A 16,140-nucleotide genomic window follows, 5' to 3' on the forward strand; every position below is an offset into this window, starting at 1 on the left:
CCTCTTTAGGACGTAAGGCCGTATCCCCAACCAGTGCATCACAAGCAATGGGTCAACTTTCCCTGGAATTACTCCCTGACTGACCCCAATGCTGCAGAATCCCAATTGGTAGCAATAGGGCCCCTGTGTTGCTGCCTCTCCAGCAAGGAAACCATTCCATTGAGATTAGCAGGACGTCGCATAGCAATCCTGACGTAGGTGACCAATCAGCAGCCCGGAGCTGTGGCCCCATCCATACGCACCATAGCCCAGAGCTGTGGCCCCAACACATTTATATCACAGAAACCTCACCACATAAACAGTTAATAAACACGGGCTTTATTATATACACATTATACACACTTGTTAGTCACCAGAGATGTGTGTTTTTTATTTGTCAATCAGTGCTCTCCATATCTATATTATTATATAAATATACTTTAAGGACTATTTTCTTACACACAGTTGGTTTTCCAGTTTTGGTCGTATATAATGCCATGTAAAAAATAGTCATTAAAAAAAAAAAATCTGCTTGGGGGACCTGAAGGGCCGACTGTAAGGAGAATGAGAGTGCTTGTTGTCTTCCTTGTCATGGAGTCGGTGTAAGTGCTGTACAGAATACGGAACCTTCCCAAACCCCCACAATCCTATTGGCCCCAGGGCCAAACCAATTCTGCAAACGTGTAGGGAAGCTTTTTTTGTTTTACCTGAAAGGTTACATTTATAAAGTGTTTTGTCTTCACTCTTCATTTTATCGGGAGCACACATTAAGGTAAAATTAATTTTTTTGCAGATCCTAAACATTAAAAATAGGATTGAAATTTTTAATGCATGAAACTCTAAAAAGGGATTTTTTTTTTTTTATAAATACGCTGCTGCCAAACACTCGGGACCCAACGTCACCCATTTCTTCCTCCAGAACCACAGAGAAATCGCACCGTGCTCCATAGCACCGCCTGGTGGCCAGTCCTGAGAAATTTGCCATTATATTCCTCCAACTTGGCTGACTTTTGCCCTTCAAAACCTTTCAGATGATTTTGAAACCTAAAAACATAAAAAACCTACTGGTAAAACACTGAATCCCCCTCCCCCTAAAATATTTGCTGGGTTTGTGAGGTTTTACTACAAAATAACAAAAAGAAGCAACAGCAGATGAGGTCTTAAATATGAGTCAAAAATAACTTACTAAAAAAAGTTATCCCAACCCCAGCCCTGTAACAAAGACAGTCGCCTTCAAAGTCTATTTTCTGTAACAGTTTTTTTTTTCTTGTGCTTGATAATCAGAAATGTTGCTAAATAAAGTTTAGAAGAGTTTTTTACTCTTTTTCTTGTTTAAATCTTCATCTAAAAAGCAGTTTGTGTGTCCAGGAACGTAAGGACCTAAAGGGGGTCCTGGTGACCTCGGCAGGGTCAGTGTTTCGGGGTGACCCCCTAGCCCAGGATGAGCCATCGTCCAGTCTCATCATATCTCAGCCCAGGGGAGCGTCCTTAGGTATGCGGAGCCTTTCCAGACTGGAGAAATGATTCTCATTGGCTGCTCGTAGACAGAACAAACAAAAAGATCCTCGGAGCTGCTGGGCCAGCTTAGTGCTTTAAAACTGCTTCTTGCAAAAAGCGCGTCCCCGCTGCTATTTAACGTGTTCGGCCGCGTGCGAAGAACAATAGTACTTTTTGTGGGCTATGAACGTGGAAAGGCTGCTAAACTTGATGTTGCAAAGACGACAGTACCTGTGATTTCCATTCGGCAGAGGAGAAGATAAACTGACTTTAGGAGACTGCATGGATTTATCCCCAGCAAGAAGAGAGTGCGTAGACAGCCTGGATTCAGCCAATGGGTTTATAGGAAGAGCCGGGGAGTTTGGCAACAGAGGCCTGGGAGTGCTGGTGAGCACCGGTCGCGGAGTGCTGCTTAAAACCGGGCTGCCATTGGAAGAAGAGGAGGAGCTGACGACATCTTTACTGTTTGCAATGTCTCTGGGCAGCCCTTGGCCCTGCAGAGGAGATGTGGAGGAGGCGGGTGGGCTGGGCAGGCTGTTCTCAGATGAGCTGCTTGGCTGTACCCGAGCAGGCAGCAGCACCTCCATAAACGCGGTTTGCAAATGGTGACCTGGGGTGGGTTTGGCCAACAACAGACCGTGGACGCTTCGGAAATGTTCCAAAAGGTCCCCTCTGATAACAACATTAGGAGGGCAGTAGGGGCAGGTGGTGGTTGCAGATTGCGAAGCTTCCACTGAGCTGGCGGCATATTGCTGCAGTGGTTTTATATCGGGGACTACAGTAGAAGAAAGGGCGACCGGTTGCATGGAGGAGTCACTCACGGATCCTGGACTCAGAGTTGCCCTTCGCTCTACTTTGACCCTCACACCATCCTCTCCGACCTTCCCTGAGACGTTAAGAGGGGTTTTAATTTTCTGAAGTTGCTGTAAGGCTTTCTGTTGTAGAGGGGTCGCTGGGCAGGAGAACTTCTTGTGGGCCAGATAGGTTTCCAGGCTGTTGAAGCTGATCTGACAAGCTGTACACTCGTGGTAATCAGTCAGCGGGACCACGGCTGCGACGGCTGGTGGCGGTAACGGATTCTCTACAGGAAGGCGTGGCTTCTTGCTTAAATCGATGGGCCCGTCTGCTGCATCTGGGCTGGAGCTGGGTGAGGGTACAGCTGGTGTTGCCACCAGACTGGGTATAATTGAAAGGGCCTCTACCCGGGACAATGAGAGCAATGCCGGAGGAGTTAAGTCTGCAGGGGTTACACCATGGATTTCATACAGCTTTCGGCGTTTTCGCGTTCGTGGAGTGGGCTGAGGTGTGTAGGGCGGCCCCGGTTTGTTGATTACCCCACTGCGCCGCAGAGGAGGATCATGACGTGATGCGCAATAATAACGTTTGTGCACTACATAGGTCTCATGTCTGCTGAAACGAATATTGCAAGCTTCACAAATGGTACGCGTCGGGTCTTCATCCGTGTCATCCGTTGGACCGGGGCTCTGGCTGCCTTCGCTCACATGACCACTGCCAGGTGCTTCATTTTCTGTTCCGGCACCTTCCTCCACCTTTATTTGTACCGCTGAAGTGCTGCTGGCACCTGCGGTATCGTCTTGTTGCGGGCTCACCCTTTGCTCCTCACCTGCTGACGCTACAGAAGCTATAGCGACTCGAACTGGCTGCACTTTCACCTTGCGCCCGCTTCCCGGACTGTCATCTGACACGTGGCGCCCAGAACAGTAAAGTCTTTTGTGAACATAATAATTGTTGATATTGTTAAATGTGATCTCACATTCATAACAAGTAGCACCCTTGGGTGATGGAGTCCCTGCAAAGCCAACAGGAGTGACAGCTTGTCCTTGTTTCAGGCGGCTGTGTACCAGCTCAGACATCTTGGCCAGGATCTCTGAAGCTTGTGGGACAATAGCGGGGGTCGCCTCGTGTCCAAACACATACTGAGGCACTATGATTGTCCCCCCACCAGCAGCTGCTCCTGAATCATTAGGGACCGGGCTAGATCCTGGCGTGGGGCTGGAAATCTCAGTCTTCACTCTAACAGATGGGAAGGGAACCAAAGCAGATTCATCTCTACCCTCAGGGCTGGCGGAAATCGCTTCGCTGACTGGTCTTGGAGCATCCGGTTCCTCCTTAATGTGGATTTTCAGAGGTGGCTCCTCCATACCTGAGGAAGTAGAGGAAACCGGGGACTTGGCATCTCCATTTTTCAAGCTTTCAGGAGGAAGCTCCTTCTCTGCATCAGATGGGGACTTGGAGGACCGAGAGGCGCTTGGGAGGGATGCAGCGGCGTGCATGATCGCATGTTGCTGGAGACTCGCAAGACTGTCCGCCAAGAATCCACATAAGCTGCACTTTAGAAGGTTGGAGATCTGATTCATACCTGTGAAAAGAAAAGAACCCGCGTTACTGACCAGGAACAAACGTCAGAATAAAAGAACTCTACACAACACGGAATGTGAACCCAAAAAAGGAAGATTCACTTCAACACTTGCTTTATGGCAGACACCGATCCTCCTCACTGATTGGATGATATTACGCCTGAACATGAGCAGGAGTTACATTATTCCAGATCGAAAGTGAAAATCTGCCCATGTGCACTGGATACGAATAGGAGTAAGAGAGGGGCTGATGTGGTCAGACTGCAAATATTTGGACTCCCTGCACAACAGGAACGTTGGTATAAAGTTCCTTTGGCTGATTATCTTTTCTTCAATTAGGCTTTATCATCATTTCCTATTACATTACATTAACATTCCAGGATTTCATAAGATTGGCAATATTCTGCTGATAAGGAGACATACCAGAGTTTGATGGCTTGACTGCAGGCAACGTTTTCACAACTGGGTACAGGTCGACCTTGGAGCCGGGCTGGCAGACCATGTGATTGGTTACCAGGTGGCTGTACAGAATGTCTCTGGTGGTGGAGATGAAGCCGCAGCCATGGCACACACCTAAGAGTAGAAACAAATACAAATCAGAAACATCAAAGGGCATTGTACCCAACTGGAGGTAAAGCATTCTAATTTGGAGAGGAGACAATTCATACAGAACCCAGCTCATTACTTTCATAGGAAAGCGGAGTGCTTTGTACAGTCAGAGCTGAGTTTATATAGAAAGTTGCACAGCAATAGCAGGTATGTGGCCCGGCCTTCTTACCAACCAGTCCTGGGCTCAGCTAATTCAGATTAGTGTGTTACCTAGCTCTAGGCTGTGATTGGACATTCTGATCACTTTCTACCTTCCGGTGTGAATTTTGGTTCTGCTGCTCTGTCTCCTATTTGTATCAAGCAAAATGCTTCCTCTATTCGCCAAATGAGATAACTTTACTTAATCCTCAGCAATAAACTTCTCCTATGTTGGGAGTTTTATCTTCTTATTAAATCTGGTGGAAATAATACCGCTAGAAGTACCACAAATTCAAAACACGTGTGCTTTATAGTTCACCCTTTTAAATGCAGATGTACTGGAGATGCCATATAACAGAGGGCAACCTAATGATCTGATGCCAATATCAGCTTGGCGGATTTAGTAATCTACACAAATGGCGCTCAGGCCCCTTCTCTTGACATGCTTTGTAATGGAGTTTTGGTGGAGGCCAGATGCATGGTGTTCTGTCCAACATGCTGTGCCAATGAATCAATGCTGCCCTATTGAGCATTGCCCCCATGTTGTATCTGCATTGAAGGAAGAGTGGCCGATATGATTTATCCAACCGATCCAAACTGTAGACAATTCCTTTGGAATATCTCAGCTGCTCAGCCAGCTACCAGTCTGGATCAGCGCTTCTCGAATTTGGTACTCAGTGGCCACCAACAACTCGGATCTTGTACCTGGAAGTCCTTAACAATTTTAAAGCCACCAGGGACCGGCGTTGATAAGTACTGATCTGAACCAATAAATCGGAGAAGGGGACCCATGAAGTGACCCAATGGTACACAGAGTTGTGTGCACATCCCATGTAAATGATCTGACCATCATAGGGTTACCGTACCGCTCAGGGTGTCTGTGTGGACCTTCAGGTGGCGCTCACAGTTGGCCTTGGTGGTGAAGGCGGAGAGGCAGATCAAACACACAAACGGCCGTTCTCCTGCAGAGAGATAAGACAGGCGGGTTAGCGCCACCCCTGGGCGCCTCGTTATCACAAAGCAATAGTCGCTCGCAGAGAGAAGCGTGCGCGCTCTGATTGAGATGGCGAGATAATAGCCGGCTTTGCGATTCATCTGAAGGGGAGGCTTTGAACGCACAGAGTGGAACATCACATAAAATACAAGAGGCGGGAGATGAAATGCTCGTCTCAAGTGCCGAAAATGTTCCAGAACAGAGGAGCGAATCGTTGTGTGGAGTCCTTGAATATCTTCACACGGGGGGCCCCATCTGTGAGGACAGCTGGAGCTAACAAAGGGTTAACTCCTTACACATGGACCAATTAAAAAGAGTTTAACCGGGGTGGTTTGGTAACTATCAATGAGCCAGCGTACTATCTGCATGGCGTTTGTATGTTCTCCCACAATTGGTGCCGGATATTATCTCACCTTGGACTAGATTGTCAGCTCTTCTGTGCCTTGCAATTGAATATTGCTATATAAATACATAATAAAACAAAAAAAGAACTTTTACTGTTCATGTGCACTAATCTATGCACAGAAAGAACAGGGTGCATGCATCTGGTCCACAGAGCAACTCCCCTCTGATTGCATTACAAAGTTGCTGAATGTCTAACAGGAGGGGGGAAGATTCTGTAGCAGGATTCCAGTATCAGGAACACAAAGATCTGACCCTCATCATAAAGAGAACCAGTCACCAAATGGCCTGATATTAAAATATTGGGTCTCCAGGCTTGTGTATAAAAATCTCTCTCGGCTTTATAGAATGACAATCTAAACCTGGCTACACCTGCATAGCTGTGTAAATTTCAGTACTGGATTGACAGAAATGTAGGACCATGTATTTGGGTTCAGTATCACATGATCAGTGCCAACTCACCACTATGGCTCCTCATGTGAATCTCCAAGGAGCTGGCACTGGGGCAGCTCTTCTTGCACTGGGGGAAGGGACAGATGCGCTCGTTGGGGTAGGAATCTTTCGGCTTCTCATCCACGGTGGGGGAGGTGGAGCTCTGGCGGCTGGCGCAGTAGTACATAAGATGAGCCTGCAGATTGCGCTCGCTGCGATACCAAATTCCGCAATCCTTGCAGGGAAAAATATCCTCTGAAATGCAGGAAAAGGAGGAGAATTAGGATTGTGATTTACTTAATTGGTTCATATTATGAGCAAGAGTCCCGCCATGTTGGATGCAAAGTGAGCAAATAATAAATAATGAAGGGGGAAATCTACACCTGCATGGGGTAAATATACCGGCATATAGTTAATTTTTATATTGTTATAATGTTTTATAATTACCATTAACTGTACATTGTTATATTATTGGGCTCTGGAATGCTGATCTCCCCATGAAAATGAATGACAGGTCCACTTTACTTACTGTTAACCACTGCAGTAGCCAGTATGGCCGCCATGCCGGCTTGCTGTGGGAGTAGCTGAAATTCGGGCTGAGAGGTGACCTCCTGCGAAGATTCTCCGGGTTCCTCCTTTATGTTAAAGTTGGGGATGGCTTGAGGCTCAGCCATGAGGAAGGCCCGGATGACCTCTCCTTGTTCTATGACCTGGGACGTCTTACACCAGATCTGGTCACCTAGAGATGGATGCGGGAGAGTTATTAAAGTGAACATTTATTGGTGAATATTTAATTTAAGGGCCGAGGCGCTCACCTTTCCGGTACAGGACGGAGTTCGCTTCAAACTCACAGGGGACGAGGGTCACATTTTTCAGCCAGCAGTCTTCATCCACCTCCAGTGAGAGAGCGCCGCCCTGCAGATACAGACAGAGCATAACATTCGGAAGCAATGACAATGTGGAAGGTAAATGTGTTATTAAAGTAACAGCAATCACAGACACTGCTGGTTAAGTGGAATTATTTCTCAGTGCCAGATTCCAGCTTATACAGATGGCACCACCCCAACAAATGAAAAACATTCCACTGTCCCATGATAAATGAATACTAACAATCAAGGGGATCATACAGCGTGACTGGCCATTCTGCACTTCCACAGGCTGAACACTAGAAGGCACTATTGTCTCATAGAATAGAAGAGGCAGCAAAATATTGCAGAAATATTCCCATTCTGCACTTTGCTAATCGAAGCATTGAAGCCCAAAGCAGACACCAGCTGAAATGGCCACCAAAATGTGCCCACGCCAACAATTCCCAGATCCCACTGGACATTGTCTGCCCCAGAGTGCTAAAGAGACCCTGTCTACTATACAGAATACCCATAACTGGGTGTTAGGATAATGCATTGTGAGGTATCGGTACCTCCCTTCTGTCAGGCAAGAACAAAGATGTCTCCTGCTATTGAGGACAGGTGCTCTTTATTCACAAAGCCATGGCACTTATCTGACCCCAGGAACCAGCTATCTGCCCCTGGATTATCAAAGCTCTCCTCTGATTGGCTGCTGTAACTGTTGGACAGCATAATGGTCAATGTTGGTGCAATACAATGTAATGGAATTAAACTTGTGGACGCAGAAGATTCTCACTTTCCATCAGCAGATTGACCACACGTGTGCTGGATTGCGTTTCCCAAATGTTAATAAACAGGGCAGCGTACCCCCGGTGAGGCTGCGGCAGCACGTTTAGGCCCGGCAGATCCTCGCTGAGAATTCTCAGCCTCTCCGAGTCTCTAATGAATATTAATGAGCGCAGAGAAGGAGAAATTAATCTGGCTGATCCTCAGATGGCTGCGTCAGTAACGATATGAAATCTAATTATTCCTTCCAATATTTCTAAGACCCTCGAACGGGGGAGAGTCGGCGCTACTCAGCTCGGGCTTATCACCGCGATGAGGCCGCGTGTTCCCGGAGCGATAAAAATGCCGGGCTTTGCTGATGATGCAGAAAACGGCGCTCATTGTCACACACAGGGCTCTGCCTGGCTCCTTCACCTTCCCTCGGTGCCACTCAAAGTGCCGCATGGCCACCGCAACCTCACCCGCAATTAGTTCTGGCTGACAAAATCGCATCACCGACGCTTTCCCAATGGCAATATGGAGGAAAAATAAACCGTTTCAGCCTGATAAGGGGGCGACGATTAGGAAGTGCAGCAATGATCCTCCATAAATGAGAAGAACAAAAAATGAGATCAGTTTGGGTGAAATGATCCTGGGAGACCGCAATGAGGGGGCCGGGGTCAGCCCGCCAATGTCCCCCGGGGGCTGGAGAGATTCAACTAATCTAATACAGTTTATGGGGAACCTGGGGGTATATACTGAGTACATGGGGGCCAATATACATTGGGCAGGGGTATATACCGAGTACGCGGGGGCCGATATACATAGGACAGGGGTATATACCGAGTACGCGCATAGGACAGGGGTATATACCGAGTACGCGGGGGCCGATATACATAGGACAGGGGTATTTACCGAGTACGCGGGGGCCGATATACATAGGACATATACAGGGAGTACAGTATACGGCACAGGGGTATATACAGGGAGTACAGTATACGGCACAGGGGTATATACCGCGCACAGAGATTACAGTATACAGATTCCGCTCCCCCTCCTCCGGCAGGTCTGTGACAAGATGTGTTGTTTTCCCCAGGAACAAAGAGGTCAGTGTCTGCTCTGAACTCTACTGATACCATCAGAAACTCTATCTAGACTGCATCCGCTGCACTGCTTATCCGGGGAAGGGGCTGCTTTAAATCCTGGCACAGCTTCCCGAGCAGCCACAGAGGACAGCATGGAGGAGGGAGCCAGAGCAGCCCATCTGTGCCCAACCCCAAATACCCGCTGTGTGTATGGGCAGAGAACGCTGCTTCTCCAATAGGCTTCACAGAAATCCCAGTGGTGTGACTGTAGGGGGGCATTAGAGTGTCAGCTCCTCTGTACAGCACTGCAGTATATGTCACAGCTATATAAATGTATAATAATAGTGTGTGACTGTGGGGGGACATTAGAGTGTCAGCTCCTCTGTACAGAGACTGATGGTGACTGTGGGGGGACATTAGAGTGTCAGCTCCTCTGTACAGAGACTGATGGGACTGGCTCAGTGATCTCTGTACAGCACTATGGTATATGTCAGAGCTATATAAATGTTTAATAATAGTGTATGACTGTGGGGGGGACATATTGATCAATACAGATAGTTTGATCATACAATGAAGACAAGACTGGAGCACAGAGGATGTGACAATTACTGAGAAGGGGATTTAGAGCCAAGAATAAGGAGGGAGGAGGAAGTGGAGAGGATGTCTGAAGTGCTAAGGATGACCATTTGCATCCTGCCCCTCCTCAAGCTGCCCTGATATCAGGATGGGGAGCCAGGCAGAGATGAGCAGGGCTGCAAACCATCAAGACACCCGATAACGTTCAGGGTGAACACTGAAAACACCAGCAAAAATATTTAGACAATAAATGAAGTATCGGAGGAAGGCAGGCCACTATCTGAGCAGAATCAATCATTGGCCTGTCTTGTGTCTGGACGAGTGGCGCCACGAGATCATAACACCCCAAACGGGGGAGATAAGGGGTTAATGAAGGATTTCATTCCGCAGAGATAACGGCCCTCTATCGCTATCACAAACCCAGCTTGCTTTCGTCTAATATTTCCAGCGTTAACCTTAAAGCGCAGCAGATAAAGACCCCACTCCACCCCCCACCCCTCGCCTTTATCCTGCTGGAAGATACAGAAACACAGATTTAGCCATTTATGAACCCTCCTGGTATTAGACCCAAATCCCTCTATTCCTCTCATAGACCTAAACTCTTCCATAACTGTCCCTGTTATTGGCCCAAACCTCTCGGTCCCTCTCTCCTCCACAACTGTCTCCTTATTAATCCAAATCCTTCCACCCCTCCTATAGACCCGAACTCATCCCTACCACCCCTTCTCTAACTGTCCCTGATATAAACCCAAAGTTCCCAGTACATTTCTCCTACACAATGTTCCCCCTATAGACCCAAACCCCTCCATTCCTCTTTCTTTCTCAACCTAATAACCCCAAACCTTTCTATCCTCCACAACTGCTCTCCTATGGGCCCAAAGCCCTCTGTCCCTTTCTCCTCCATATCTGTCCTTCTCCTGGACTCTGTCCCTCTCCCCTCCATAACTGGCTCTCTACTTGATCCAGACCGCTCTGTCCCCTTATGGACCTAAACTCATTCTCCCACCCTTTCCATAACTTTCCCTGTTATAAACCTTTACTTCTCCTATGGGCCTAAACCCATTTGCCCCTCTCTCCTCCTCAGCTGTCCCCTAAATGACTCAAACCTCCCCACTCCTCCCATAGACCCAAATGTATCCTCCTTCCTTTCTGCAAAGTGTCCCCAAACCCCTCAATCCCTTCCTCCATGTCTGTCTCTCTCCTGGACGCAGCCACTCTTCTTTCCGAACCTTCACTTCCTGCGATACCAAACCCCTCCATCCCCTTCTGGTCCATAACTGACCCTCTTCTGGATCCAGACCTCTCTGTCCTCTTCCTTTTTTGCTTATTCTCAGAAACCCAAATCGCACCCTCTCACTCCTACACAACTATTCCCCCATGGACCCAAATCTCTCCATTCCTCTGGAATCGTCCCTCCTATTGGGCCAAAGCTCCCCCTTACTCCTGTCCCTCTTCTACAACCAAGCCCCTCCATTCTTCTCTCCTCTGTGGCTGTCCCTCCTATTACCCAAACCTTCTCATCCCTCTCACCTGTTCCCCTATAGAACCAAACCCCTCCAAGTGTCATTCCTATAGGCTCCATTCCCTCTCTCCTCCACAACCACCCCTCCTAGAGATATATACCCCAGGGGTCCCTGCATGGACTTCCACTATCCTAATAAACTGAACCCATGTTTGTTAAACCTATACAGGCTACATACCAGGCAGGGAACTAGAGAAACAAACACAGAATGAACAGAGAATACTGAGAAAAGAGCAATTTACTCCTCTCACATGATTGGCTGTTCTGAGTTTGGGCTCTGACCTCTCTGTTTTCCAATAATTTGATGTGTGGGGAGTCACAGACATCGGGATTGGTGCAAACACTGACACCATATACTGGTACTTGTATACCCCAAAAATCCACCTACCAATTCCGACCGGTCCGGAGAGGAGGCGGAGCCTGCAAAGGTTCCTCTGTACGGGCCCCAGGTTAGGCCCTTGGGTAATTCAGTCAGGGCACGGACCTGGCTTTCTCCATTGGGCGATGGGATCTCCAAAACCAGCTCATCTGCATAAAAAAAAGAAGAAGAATGAATGAATTGATGATTTATTGATAACCAGAAATATCGTATTGATACAGAACCAATCAGGTTAATATTATTTATTAAACAGGGTTTATATAGCGCCAACATATTACGCAGCGCTGTACAATAAATAGGGGTTACAAATGACAGACAGTGACACAGGAGGAGGAGAGGACCCTGCCCTGAAGAGCTTACAATCTAGGAGGTGGGGGAAGTATTACACAATAGGAGGGGGGATATGGAATATCTGTCATTTGCAACCTCTGTTTAATGTACGGCACTGCATAATATGTTGGCGCTATATAAATCCCGTCTATTAATAATAATAATAATAATAATAATATTATGGCGCTGAAGAAGACAAAGCTGCTGAAAGGTGTCAATGGGAGTCGTTGCTTACAATTTCTTTTCAATATACTGCTTGTGCATCAACCAAATTTAATATTGATCAGTTAGCTTTGTACGACCAGATTGTATCAGTAATCAATCGCTGTGTATATATTAATCAGTATTAAGGGATCATTGGAGCTGATCTTTGCACCATCGGATCACTGGTGTAATGAAGAGGCATACCAGGTAGCCAGAGGCTGGGACTTGTAGTTCTCCACCTGTAGCTGATGCCATTAGCAGCCACCTGCGGCCATGTTTGATGCGGCAATCATCGGAATGGTTTGTTAGCAGAAAGGCCTACATGGGAGCAGAGAGGTCAGGGCACTTATGTTCAGCTGATAAGGCTCCTGGGCTGACACTTTCCATGTCACAACATTCATCTATCTTCCTTGTATCAGACCCCACCAAGGAAAACACACACAGGAACTGATAAGAGCTGGAAGGACAAACTAACAAACAGGGACACAGCGGCACAGTAGCAACCGCAGCAGTTACGTTCCCATGGCAGGGAGAGAACGCAGCGCTGATGTGCGGGCATTAAAAGAACGCTCGCCATTCATCCAATTATTCATTCCTTGTCAATGCTTGAATGGGCAGTGATGTCCCCGGCCTCTTTTAGCTGGGCGCACCACCCAGCACTTTTCAGTAACCACCCGGCTGTTTTTGGTCGGTTGCTGAAGAGTTGGGTCATAATACCGGGGCTCCCACCTACAGCTTCTCCTCATCTGGTTTAAAAAAATTCTGGGTTGAACACTGACGGGCAAGTATGGTGTCCACCAGGGCCAGGGGCCCCAAAGCCCAATACACACACTGCCAATTCAGTGCTTGACCGACCAATAGGATTGATTTTCCACGCACATGTGTACAACATTCTGGCCTTCACATTGTTTCCATCGGATAGGAAGTGATCAGATTTGATTGAAAAATTTTATGGCATGACTTCCAAATATATATTCACCCATCGAAATGCTTGTGATTGGTCAGAAGATTCACAACCAGTCCAAACGTTTTAGAAGGTTGAAGTGTACAAAGCCCAACATTGTTATAAATACAACGGCCGTTACCTGGACCTGTGAACAGACAATTCCATTCGTCAGAACAATGGCCCTGATTTATTAAAGCTCTCCAAGACTGGAGAGAATACACGATCATCAGTGAAGCTGGGTGATCCAGAATCCAGGATTTCATCAAAGTCATTTGCTAGCAAATGTTTTGAATCCTAGACCAGATCTATTCCAGGTTTGCTGGATCACCCAGCTTCACTAATGAAAGTGTATCTTCTCCAGCCTTGGAGAGCTCTAATAAACCAGACCCAATGAATCTAGCAGGAAATGTCGGGTGAATCTCTGTGTTCCTGCACTGCAGCTGAGCATTCCCCAGCCGGTAGTGAAGGGATCAGAATATGACCAACGTCTGCCGACTTCCTGCTGAGCTCAAGCTGCCCGGCTGTTGTGTTGATCCTTCAGCTTCAATAGCACTGCACCTGATAGGGACTTCTCCTTCCGGAAGGACAGAGCCATCTTTGTTCAGCCATCATCCAGTGTCGCCCTCTACAGGCTCAGAGATGACACAGTCATGGACGGTCATTGGATCCATTCACAAATGTCCGATACGGATCAGCCGCAGCCTCTCACCCTGTGACCGGATCTAAAGTTACAATGTTGCAGTCTGATCACTGGGAGGAGACAGAGAATATGCTTCCTCCTGCCTGCAGCAGACTGATGACTTTATCCAAGCATAGGCAAAGTCACTGATTTGCTATTTTCATCTACGAATATACTGCCAGGAATGGATTCATGGACAGCTGTGAAGGTACTGACAGGTCCACTTTATTTATAGGCCATAGCCAAGCCTGGTGCTTTATTGGGAGCCAATCAGGTGGCAGGTTGAAGGGCCAGGGCGCCGTGTTAGGAACCCTTTTAGCCCGTTTCCCAGCCATCGGCGGGCTGACGTTGCAGCCATTAATATTAAGTGCAGTCAGTTTGCTAATAGTTAAAAGTAATCTTTTTCCCCCGATTATCACAGGAGGCAAAGTCCATTCTCAGCCTATCTCTGTATCAATATTGTTGGTTCCCGGTGACACCAACACTCTAACAAATACAGTCCCCCGTAATCTAATCTCTCATCGCAGGCCGCCATCTGATTGGCTGACGCCAGCCAGCTGGTCTGCGCATTATCAGACTATTTCCTATCAGTGGGATCATTAAGTAAATGTTGCAGGTAACTGGGGCTGTTTGTCCCTGATAAAAAACCTTCTGAAATGAAATCATAACAGCTTCAGAACTATTAGAGGGCTCGCTGGGAGGAGGGGAGAGGTCAGCGGAGGCCCCGAAGATCCCAGCGGCCGGGGGCAGGATGGAGCGACTTGTAACAAAAGCGGCCTATTGCCAACAAGTGTACAGATCAATGACAATAAAATGCTGAGGGACTCACAAACAGGTGATGGGGAGGGTGCAATGACAAGTCCTGCCACTAGGGGGCACTCCGTCCTGAGGTGTCCTTTTCTGCACCAGAACTTTTTTTAAGGCTTTTTATCTTTTTTAATTTTTTTTTCCTTTTTACTACCCCTATCATGCAAAAACTATACTAAACATATCAATTGTAATGAAATTGTTCCAAAACAGAAAATATAGGATTTATACCCCCCACTGGGGTAGGAGAGTTGGGATTTTTAATGGTCACCAATAAAGCACGGGGCAGCAAAAGAGAAAAGTACATTATAAGGACCATAGGACCAAGACTCCCAAAACCTCACCCTTTGGAACCCTGAGATGAGCAGAGATTCATTCCTGTAAATTAGGAGGCCAGAAAGATTCACTCTAAGTTACTGGAGTATTGTATTCTGGCAGTTGCAGATTCACTCTGTGGTAATAGATTGTGGGATTCAGTCGGATTTAGAGAATGATTCCAAGATACTGGAGTGTGGGAATCTGGGAGTCTCTGAGATTCACTCTATGCTATTGGGAGTATATGACTTTGGTAGGCTGAGATTCGTTCTATATCTCTGAGATTCACTCTACATTATTAGAGTATGGGACCATGGCAGGCCAAGATTCATTTTAGAGAACAAGTGGGGGATTCTGGCAGACATAGAAATCATTGTACATCTGTAAGATTCACTTTACACTGTTAGGAGTATGGGACCCTGGCATGCTGAAATTCATTCTATATCTCTGAGATTCACTCTACGATATTAAAGTATGTGACTCCGATAGGCTTAGATTTATTCAAGAGTAGTATTGAGAGATTCACTCTGTGGTCCCGGAGTGTGTGATTCACTTTATGGTAACAGAATGCAGGGTTCTGGAATTCTTGAGAAGATTCACCCTGGGGTTACTAGAGGAGTGATTTTTGGAGTCACACCAGGATTCCCATGGCCCCATAATGTACTCTGTCTCTGCCCCATCCCCCCATAGGTGGCCATTACTAATCCCACCTCTAACCTCCAGCTGAATGAATCTCACGCCAATATTATACAGAAATTTGGGAATTGGGAGGACTCGGCTTTCCCTGACACAGTGCAGGAGTTCATAGCGCGGAGGTAATTGCCCGGGAGATTCCCAGGAGTCTTATTTTCAGGGGCTGCTGCTGGTTCGCTGGAGGGATTAACTCGCCAGTCGGAGGGAGACAATGAGGACAGGTAACCGGCTAACAGCCCAATTACTGAGCCTGGGCGGCATGAATGGAGCCCGCATCGTGCTGGGCCCCGCGCCAGAAACAACAGGCCACTGGGACCGACCTACAGCGCCCCCTATGGCTGCCGGGATGAATCTGTATGGTAAAGGGGTCCAATCACAAGCTCTGCCAGACCATCACACCACACATCAGTCTCTGTACAGAGGAGCTGACACTCTAATGTCCCCCCCACAGTCACACACTATTATTATACATTTATATAGCTCTGACATATACCATAGTGCTGTACAGAGAGCACTGAGCCAGTCCCATCAGTCCCTGTACAGAGGAGCTGACACTCTAATG

At 47.3% G+C, this 16,140-nt stretch overlaps 1 protein-coding gene across 2 annotated transcripts in view; it reads right to left on the reverse strand.

Annotated features, from left to right (window-relative positions):
• Positions 1 to 297: 297 nt before the first annotated feature.
• The window catches only part of ZFPM1 (zinc finger protein, FOG family member 1), a 65,378-nt gene continuing 49,535 nt past the window's right edge, over positions 298 to 16,140 (reverse strand). Inside the window, exons 5-11 of one of the 2 annotated variants that reach the window (XM_072423006.1) lie at positions 11,614 to 11,753; positions 7,245 to 7,344; positions 6,959 to 7,168; positions 6,460 to 6,684; positions 5,468 to 5,563; positions 4,278 to 4,427; positions 298 to 3,856 (exon numbers count right to left, since the gene is read on the reverse strand). In XM_072423006.1, the coding sequence (XP_072279107.1) occupies positions 1,608 to 3,856; positions 4,278 to 4,427; positions 5,468 to 5,563; positions 6,460 to 6,684; positions 6,959 to 7,168; positions 7,245 to 7,344; positions 11,614 to 11,753 (3,170 nt within the window). In that variant the 3' untranslated portion in view covers positions 298 to 1,607. The remainder of the gene's footprint in view (positions 3,857 to 4,277; positions 4,428 to 5,467; positions 5,564 to 6,459; positions 6,685 to 6,958; positions 7,169 to 7,244; positions 7,345 to 11,613; positions 11,754 to 16,140) is intronic. The other variant, XM_072423007.1, reaches the window with a different exon arrangement.

The sequence above is a fragment of the Pyxicephalus adspersus genome, chromosome 9, assembly GCF_032062135.1.
Source record: "Pyxicephalus adspersus chromosome 9, UCB_Pads_2.0, whole genome shotgun sequence".
Classification (NCBI taxonomy): Eukaryota; Metazoa; Chordata; class Amphibia; order Anura; family Pyxicephalidae; genus Pyxicephalus; species Pyxicephalus adspersus.